The 9,310-nt window shown below is 45.8% G+C and overlaps 2 protein-coding genes across 3 annotated transcripts in view; one reads left to right on the forward strand and one right to left on the reverse strand.

Annotated features, from left to right (window-relative positions):
- Nucleotides 1–6,726, reverse strand: part of CYP39A1 (cytochrome P450 family 39 subfamily A member 1) — a 43,704-nt gene extending 36,978 nt beyond the window's left edge. Inside the window, exons 1-4 of the mRNA XM_083831752.1 lie at nt 6,588–6,726; nt 3,253–3,452; nt 879–971; nt 658–714 (exon numbers count right to left, since the gene is read on the reverse strand). The gene's annotated coding sequence lies outside the window, so the exon portion shown is untranslated. The remainder of the gene's footprint in view (nt 1–657; nt 715–878; nt 972–3,252; nt 3,453–6,587) is intronic.
- SLC25A27 (solute carrier family 25 member 27) lies at nt 658–8,973 on the forward strand. 2 transcript variants are annotated; one of them, XM_083831775.1, is made up of 9 exons: nt 658–950; nt 2,337–2,528; nt 3,275–3,359; nt 3,893–4,015; nt 4,725–4,837; nt 5,855–5,939; nt 6,604–6,696; nt 7,030–7,132; nt 7,714–8,973. In XM_083831775.1, exons 1-9 carry the CDS (start codon nt 848–850, stop codon nt 7,783–7,785), a joined length of 969 nt encoding a protein of 322 aa, XP_083687901.1. In that variant the 5' UTR covers nt 658–847; the 3' UTR covers nt 7,786–8,973. The 2 variants fall into 2 exon arrangements, with proteins under 2 accessions (XP_083687901.1, XP_083687900.1); XM_083831774.1 differs by having other exon boundaries at nt 815–950; nt 6,604–8,973.
- The last annotated feature ends 337 nt before the right edge of the window (nt 8,974–9,310 follow it).

The raw sequence follows: 9,310 nt of genomic DNA on the forward strand, positions 1-9,310 counted from the left end.
CAGCTGTGCTTTAATGGTAAATGAAGAGCTTCTCTTGAGCAGCCCATGCCTTATTTATTTACTCATTTTCAGGATGAGAACAAAATGTGCCTACGTTTTACTATTTAAGAGAAATTCAGAATGGCGCACAATCACTGGGGCTTCAGTGCTCATCCAGGAAAAGCTTGAAACTTCTGACATGCAGGGGTTTGGCAGAGACCAGCTCCTGCCCTCCCAGGTTTGTGCGCCCCTTGCTCAAATTGTACAGCTCTGTGCCGAGCCCCCATGAACAGTTTCCCCAGGGAACTGCTGACAGCGCTAGAGTAGAGAGCCTGTTCTTCAGCTCAGCGTGTATGTGGCTGCTGCTAATTTCGCTTTCATTAAACCAGATTTGGATCAATTAAATCTGTCTGAAAGAAGGTGGCTACGGTGCCTGCGCAGCCATTTGGCACCGGGATGCTCTTTGGGGACGCTGTCGGTGACGAAGATGGTGCAAACTGAAACACCCCACAAAGCAAACAGCCCCACAGCTGCTCTCATAATCTCGACGCCTTGTTAATGATTTATTATTTTTTTAACATGAAGTGTCAAAATTGTGCGCTCCCAGTCTGCGGGCAGGGGGCAGTGCTGCTGCCAGACTACATTTCCCAGGAGCCCGCTGTCTCCCGTGTCACTCACCGAGGACCTTGCAGCTCCCCGGAGGAATTTGGGCTGCTGCGGTTGCGAGCGCTGGCACTGTAGAAACATGACCTTCAGAAATTTGTCTCCTCACCAACCCAGAGCACAGCTGAGCTAGCGTGCCCAGGGCCGCTCCTCTTTCAGAGCTGCACAGGGTGGCTGCTTAGCCTTGCCGCATGTCACACGCTACATGGTACCTGCAGAAGACGAGAAGAGCTTACCTCTTCCAGAGAGATGGCCCCGGGCCAGCAAATTCGCTCTGTCAGCCTGTGCGGCCGCTGTGGCAGAACTAGGTACAAATCACCGTGGTTTTGCTGGAGGGAAGGGGATCAAAAATTGATTTTGGGGGGCAGGGAGAACTTCAGTCCCCAGATTCCTCGCTGCTCGGCATTTGTTCTGCCATTTCCGCTCCAGCAAATCTGCTGCTTCCACTCTGCTCGCTCTCCCTTTCCCATAATTTAGGCTTTGCAAGTGTTTTACGCCACCTGAGCTATCTGTGGGGTTTTTCGCATGGAAATCTTCGCCTCTGAGACCAAAGTGCTGCAGTCAATTAGCACAGCACAGTTGGGACTAATCTAACCTTTGCACTTGTTTTCTGGAGCAACACTAGAGGCAGTCTTTTGCCTAAGGTAGTAGCAAGGTGCTGTTTTCTGCAGGAATTTGCTTTTCTAGTTAATGTGTAGGTTAATCAAAGAAAAAACTGAATTTCATGTTTCTGGCTACGGTAGAGTTGTCTGTAAAAATGGAGGGTAGCAAACTGCTTGGTGAAAGGCAGGAAAGAAACACCCTGGCATCTGCATGGCATTGCTCTGTCCTCAGTAACTTACTCGTAGTATTTCTCAGCGTATGGTATAGGACTGCTACAGACTCTTACGTGCAAACCTGTGGCAGTGTGCTAATCATTTGTGATGTCTCTCTTTGCTGGTCTTTAAGCATGAGCACCATGTTACCGTGCCCCATTGCCCAGAGAGCCACTGCTGGCCTGCATGCAGAGGGACACCTTTACACCAGCCATATAATGACTGCTCAGGATTTTGAAATTAGGGGCAGCAAAAATGCACCCCCAGTGTTTCAGAAGCAGCACTGGGTAGTTGAGATGGAGGTGGGCCACTGTTCCTGGCCATCCCTTATTCCTGTGAGAGAACTAAAAACCTAAACTCTCTGTGTCTGCACCAGCAAAGCAGCTCTGGTGTGCTTTAGGGTGGCTTTAGGATAGATGCTCGCCTGCAAGGATGTCTGTGTTACACCATGGCCAGCGTTGTGCTGTTCCTGGTTCTGGTTCATGTGCTGCCACCATGCTGGGCAGAGCTGGAGAGGCCAGACACCCAGTAAGGGATCCGACTGATTTTTATTCAGGAGGAGTAACTGGAACAGGGCTTTTACTTTTACCCCAGAGTCTCTTGGAAAGTATGTGCATGGCATGACAGCTTCAAAAAGGAGTAGGGGAGGAAGACTTGGGGCTTGATGCATGTTCGTGTCTCATGCCCAAAGCCACACTGAACAGAGCTGGGTGTGAATCACCTCCTGCTCCGCGCAAGTACCCCCGCCCTGCTGCAGGTCGCTGCACTTTGCTCACACCTTGCTGCCTGCCTTGGGATTCGGGTGTAAATGTCACCGGTGCAGTATGTCCCTCCACAGCTGAACCCAAATTCATGTTTGTCCTCTCTCCTTCTCTTCAGTGACGTTCCCCCTGGATCTCACGAAAACTCGACTGCAGGTCCAAGGTGAAGCTGCCGCGCGTGGCAGCGGAGCTGCTGCCGGCCAGGCTGTCCCGTACCGCGGCATGCTGCGGACGGCGGCTGGCGTGGTGCAGGAGGAAGGCTTACTGAAGCTCTGGCAAGGAGCCACTCCGGCCGTCTACCGGCACATAGGTGATTATCGGCAAGTTCGGGTCCTGCTTTCAGTGGCCAGCGGCCTTGGGCCACGAGCTTCCCCTATCTTGTCGCACTTTAAATGTAGCTGCGAGGACTTCTTCAGCCTGCTTTACAATCCCACTTTGAAATATATGGGATTCCAGCTCAGTCCCCACTCTTCCCTCTCTTCGTGGCCTTTTTCTGGCCTCTAGGAAAACAAAATATAATTTCCCTGACATTTTTGCAGGAAGGTCTTCAGTGCTCACAGGCACTCACAGCCCCCAGAACAATAAATATATTTTATCCAAGGGAAGTGGGGACAGACTGGGGAAAAAAATATAAGGTTGCTAATGCCAGGATGAAGAAACATGGTAATGGTCTGGCCACAGGTAACAGTTTGACGTGTTTTACTTGCAAAGCCAGTGACAGCAACAAACCCCAAAAGCACTCATGGCAGTTTCCGTGCTTGGCGGCCAGCTGAGAGGGGAGCAGTGCAGTAGGGTCTGCTCGGTGTGCTGCCATGAGCCATGCTGCCTCTTGGGACGTTTATGGCTCAGCCAAAGAGTGTAAAAATTCCTGGCTACAGCATTTGTACCAGCCAGCTCCCTTGCTTTTCCTGTTTTGACCATGAACATGAGAGCAGTGACCAGATGGCCCAGGCAAGCTCCACAATGTTTTACAACAAATCCCCTCAGCTTTCTCTCACGGGGTGACCTCCAGAAATGGCAGACCTAAGACTCACCTCCTGCTTTTGTATTCCACAGTGTATTCTGGTGTTCGGATGGTTGCATATGAACATCTGCGTGACTCTGTGCTTGGCAGGGCTGAGGACGAAAGCTTTCCTTTCTGGTAATGTTGCACATGTATGCTTTTGCCTGTTTGGGGATTGTCCTTTACTCTGGATGGCCCTAGAAAGCTTTCTTCTCGTTATGGCTCGTCCACCTAAAGAGGGTAAAGATAAAGTAGGAATTTAAGCATCTGCATGGACTGCCTGGTGCTACAGGAAAGGGTTTTATATATTGGCAAGCAGTTCCGAGTTTCAGATCGACATTCAGTTGTTATAATATATACAGCAACCTCTCTTGTATCTTGCCATTCTGCCTTTAAACCTTCAGTGAGGAGCATAACGTAACCCAGAGAGGAAGCAGAGCATCTTGGTGGCAGACTCTCAATTTTTATATTAACTTGAAATTAACCGAACTATTCCTGACTACATTAACTACCTGCATTTGCCACGATTATCATCTTAACTTTGGCTGCCAGGATAAGAAAGAGCCATTCACATTTGTCTCACTTGGGCCGTGCTGCCAAACTCTTTAGCACTGCGATTTGTGAAGCTCCCCAGTGTGTTCTGCAGCGTGTTTGATTTCCCTGTGCGGCAGGAAAGCTGTTGTTGGAGGCATGTCTGCGGGTGCCATCGGACAGTTTTTCGCCAGCCCAACTGATCTGGTGAAGGTGCAGATGCAGATGGAAGGAAAAAGGAAGCTGGAAGGAAAGCCTTTACGGTCAGTTCTTCTCCAGGCTGGCGTTTATCCTGCCTGAGAATAATCATTCTCTGGCTGAGGGCATAGTTCTCTGCTTTCTGCCACCCCCTTCCCCAGCTGCTCTGGTCCCTGTTGGAGGAAGAGGCATGCAATGGCTCTGGGCTGAAAAGGGGCGGGGGATGTGAGATTTCCCCCTTATTCCATTTATACTTGCCTTCCCTATTTTAGTAAGTCCCGGAGACCACAAACCCTTGCCTATCAGAAATGTGCAGCATTTCCACACCAGCACACCACCAGGGAGGGGGAAGGATGCTTTCTGAAGGGAAGCTGGAAGAAAGGACAGGGAAATGGCTCAGCTGGGATTCACAGGCGCAGGGAAAGGCTTGGTTACCTACAAACAGCAGGGCTCGACACCCTCCTTGCAGGTACCAGGACACTCTGCTCTTTAGGTCCAAAACGGCTGGCGTTGTTAGGTTTCTTACACATTTAGTATTGCAACGCACCTGTGGAATCAGAGGGTCACCTATCATTAGTGACCAGACTGCTGCTTACCAGGGAAACAATTGCTAAGATGTCGTGGTATGAAAGTCAAAGATTAAAGGGATCCAGAGACCAGATCCTTGCAGGTATAAACTGCCAGTCCTAAGTGAGGACCTGGCTCAGCAAAGCTCTGGAATACGCGAAGATGTCTCTGTAGTTGGGTTCTCTCTCAATTAAACACTGATTTCAGATTTCGAGGAGTGCACCACGCATTTATGAAGATCCTGTCCGAAGGAGGAATTCGAGGACTTTGGGCTGGATGGGTGCCAAATGTCCAGAGAGCTGCTCTGGTAAACATGGGAGGTAAATTGAATTACTTGGTCTGCGGTGCTTAAGGCCGCATTTAAGCTTTAAATATTAAGTCTTTGGGACTGAAAGGCACCGCCTGTGGCTTCCAACCATAAACGATGGCTCTGTTCTTGGCATATCCTGCTGCACTACCTTGGCTATTTTTTTCATTTTTCATGTTTTAATCTTCTTTGGCACGCTGGGTACCACTTCCTCGGTCAGCCGGCACAGGATTGCATTAGCAGCATGACCAAAAAATGTCTTTGGAGACAGAAAACTGGAGGTGGTGTAAACTACACCTTGCTAAGCAGCAGGACTGATAATCTGGATGGTTTGCAGCAGGAGTTATTAAATATATAATAAATATCGTTAAGGTATACCTCTCCATACATGATGCAACAAGTAGTCGCAGCACGTAAACTTTAACGAGCAAACTCTTTTACAAGTGAAAAATATTCACTGGGTCCCTTTGGGCTGTAAAGCACTACAGAGACCTGGGAGGGTCATCCTGGTGAGGGCACTGGAAACGCAACGCACATCTACCATTAACTTTCAGGTCACTGCCCTTCATTCACACACCCAGATGCTCTAACTCCAATCTGTTTTCAGAAGATCGTGATATAAATTCTGTAGATTCAGTGGATTAGATCTAATATCTACTATCTTTGTAGATTTTTAACATTTTTATGGCACTCGCACAGAGGTGGCAGAGGAAGAACACTCCTTATTACGACATTTTGGGCCTTGCTTAATGAATTATTCTGGACAACTTTCCATTTGGGATCTATGCTGCCATTTGTAGGGTAGAACAGGGAAGAAGGCAGTGGGAGGGAGCAGGTACTCACACGTCTAACGAAGGGAGCTACGTGCCACAACTCGCATCAGAAACTGGGGGCAGAGTGCTAGCTATGCCAATGGGAGGAGCTGCACTGGAAATTTAGGTCTTGCCAAATCTCCATCCTTTGTCAGTAATAAACAGCACAAACACCATTTGCTTCTGATGCTTTTTTTTCCTCATTATTCTCTTTACAGATCTGACCACTTACGACTCCGTGAAGCACTTCTTGCTTCTGAACACGCCACTCACAGACAACAGTCTCACTCACAGCGTTGCCAGGTGCCCTGCTCCTTTTTTACCCCTTTTCCACTGTGGGGCTTTCCCAGCCTGGCCGTCTGGACCTGCATGACCCCCTTGTGCTAGCAGAAGCCCCTAGTCTTTAGCTGTGACATCGATGATAAAACTATCCTCATACTGGTAGTGGTTTGGGTTTTTTTACCTGAGAGTACATCACTGCACAGAAGTCACAAAACAAAGGATGCAACCATTGCTAGGAAACTGCACTCACCAGAAGAGCCTTACCGGTACATCTGAACACCTGTCAGAGCACACAAATTTTCACCTTTCTGGAATTGCTACTATTTTATCTAACGTATTTTAACGTTAACAAACAGTAAGAACAAGTGATATAACCTCTGCAGAACAACCTGTTTTATTCCCTTGAATACTGAAGAGATCTGCTTTACATAAGTAATAACACAAATCAATTATTATGGGTCCTTTACCCCTGCCTCAGGACTACATACAGAGGCGAGGGCAGCTGGCGCTGAGAGGACATTTGAGACGAGGCAGTACTAGCAAGCCTTCTCCTAAACAAGTTTATGTTAATTTATGAGGTATTACTCATGATTTCATGAATAACTGTTTTCACTTATCTTTAGTATTGGAACTTAACTTGAGATAAATTGTAGGTTTTTTGCTAAGTACCTGTTGTTATTGATAGTGGCTGTTCTGGCTTGGTGGCCGCTGTCCTGGGAACTCCTGCTGATGTGGTCAAAACCCGGATAATGAACCAGCCAAGAGACAAGCAGGGAAGGTACGGACACTTCAGGGACTTCTCAGTAGGACAGCGAGACCCTGAGTCTCTCCGATTTCACTGGGAGTTGGTCCAGGTGCTAAGTCTTGCTCTTCATCTTGTCACCTTTTTAGTATTTCAGTTTTGTGTGTCTCAGGGGTTTTCCTGGGATGACCACATAGCCATATCAAGTTACTTCAGTGGAATTCAGAGCAATTAGACTCCAGTGAGCTTACAAAAGAATAATTGTACCAATTTAGCTGATACAGGTTATTTATCATTTGGGATGGGATTTTTTTTATTTTTGATTTGTGTATTTGTAATCCTAACTGTTTGTTTTCTGCACGTTGCTAGAGGTCTGCTGTATAAGTCTTCCACGGACTGCTTGATTCAAACGGTACAAGGTGAAGGGTTTATGTCTCTATACAAAGGCTTTATACCAACCTGGATGCGAATGGTAAATGCCTTTTAACTGTCTTTAGTAAAAGTTGAAAGATGTGGCATTAAAATGAAGGGAGTGTTTTGCTCTATCAACATTTCAGAGTTATTTGGTGTCTCTATTTAACTGCAGTTACATAGCTGCTAATGGATGAAACAACTGCATGCAGCGCCACTTCCTAGGCACAAAAGGCTTTTGCCCAACACCAGTATATTGCTCTAAAAAAGCAGACAGCAGAGCATCTCAGCTACATGGGTGCAAGTTTCCTATTTTATGCAAGGAGAAACATTATCTGATTAACGTTTTAGAACAAGAGAAGCCTTTACAAAAAATTAAGAAGTGTTCAGCCTCAAGTAGTTCCCAAGCACGAAACATTTCACGTTAAACATTTACAGGCTGGCAAGCTTGCAAAAAAAGGTTTTCGGTGTCTTGTGAAGGACTGTGTAGCCCTAACCATAAGCAACATGAAAGTTTTTATGACAGACATGAGATTAAGCTTGGGAATAGCATTTCTAAGAAGAGACAAAAACAGTTTAATGTAATGGGATTATTTGGTCAGTTCTGTTTCAAGCTTCTATCTTCTGTGCTTGCTTTCACAGGCTCCTTGGTCACTGGTATTCTGGCTTACGTATGAACAAATCAGAAGGATCTGTGGAGTTAGTTCTTTTTAAAATCATAAACCACATTAATATCCACAAAACGAAGAATAGGAAAGCTGTATTTTCATTCCACAAGGCATTCCTACCCCACAAAGAACTAATTCATTTAGGAGAGTGGAGTAGGATCGCATGTATAGATTGCTGCCCTAAATCCAGTCCTTCCTGGCTAGGACTAGCCATGACTTAAGCACACTAGCTGCTTGGCAGACCGCTGTACGAAGGTTAAGTTATCCGCAAGAAAAAAAATGTCACAATAAGACTTCAACTGGCAGCCAGCATCAGCTTTCTGGAAGAGTGAACAAAGGTTAAAAAAAAAAAATCTAACAAGTAGAATATTGTATGTTTTGTAATAGTGATGATTCCTGAAATTAAGGACAAAAGCAGGTTGAACAATGCAGCACTGAACATGTGGCTTACCAGCCTATAAAATTACTTAGGAATTTTTGTTATTATTAATTTGTTTTCACATAGAAAAAGAACTACCTCTTTAGTATGATGCCTCGGCAAACCAAGTGCAGGGTGCTAGGTACTGAAACAGACTGAAACAGTTCACCTGACTTTCAATTCGCTTTGCACAAAAAGCAGAAGGGGCTGTGCTCCTTGTGCTTTCCTGAATCTGTCTGATCTCTACACTCAACCACCTGAGTAACACCCACGAGTGAAATTCAGTCCCTGAAATCAAAAAGCCTAGGAAAGCCTAAGAAATCAAAAGCCTAGTTCACTCTGTCCTACTTGAGGGGCTCACAATAGGCGTGCTGTCCACAGGACAAGTTGCACTACTTGTCCTTTCACAGTCCCAGCACTGACATGGCAGACTGGGTCACTAAAGTACCACTTTTCCATGGAAATATACGCTCTGCCCTTTTTAAATCTAGGCAGAAATATAATGTTCCCTAAAAAAAAAAACAAAAAACACAGGATATTTGAATATATATTTTTTTAATCTAAAGCTTTCCACATCTTATAGGAAAGAGGACTACTTCTGTTTGTCACTAGGCTTTGTCTATGAGGAGGCAAAAATGCACTCTAGTAGAAATCATAACATAGACAGAACAAAGCTGGCTTTGATTTAACAACACCAAACAATGAAACGACACTACAAAGTTTGTTCTCCAAGTAAATACTCAAGATTTCTTCCAGACTAGACTTTGCAACCAGTACCTCCCAGGTGCCAATTTCTGATTAAAAACAATCTGAGTGTCTTCTTGGCTTCACTTGTACTTTTTCCTTATATTGTAGGTTTGTTGTGGCTGCATGTGGTTGGGTGTGTGACTCTAAGGTGGGAACAAATGCTGTGTAGATACTTATCTCACCACTATTAGGTGATCACAAGTTTTTTGTTCAGAAATATTATTTATTTGTCAGGCTGAGAAGGTAGTCTGAGTTCTTTCCTTCTTTCACGTCATCACCAGCAACTATAAACCAGCAGGCAAAGCTGCTTCTTCAGTCACATCCATACGGTCCTGCCTACAATCCTGTTACTCAGGTAGACTTGATGCTGGATATGCAGAAGTGCCTGATCTATTGAGTTAAAAGA

The sequence above is a fragment of the Anser anser genome (assembly GCF_964211835.1).
Source record: "Anser anser genome assembly, chromosome: 3".
In the NCBI taxonomy this organism is placed as follows: domain Eukaryota; kingdom Metazoa; phylum Chordata; class Aves; order Anseriformes; family Anatidae; genus Anser; species Anser anser.

What these genes read in the sequence shown, in the direction of transcription:
- SLC25A27 (XM_083831774.1), top strand. Translation starts at nt 848, where the DNA reads ATGGTACCTGCAGAAGACGAGAAGAGCTTACCTCTTCCAGAGAGATGG. An exon ending in GGCCGTCTACCGGCACATAG is followed by an intron (nt 2,529 to 3,274) that starts GTGATTATCGGC and finishes TGTATTCCACAG; the next exon opens with TGTATTCTGGTGTTCGGATG. An exon ending in GACGAAAGCTTTCCTTTCTG is followed by an intron (nt 3,360 to 3,892) that starts GTAATGTTGCAC and finishes CCTGTGCGGCAG; the next exon opens with GAAAGCTGTTGTTGGAGGCA.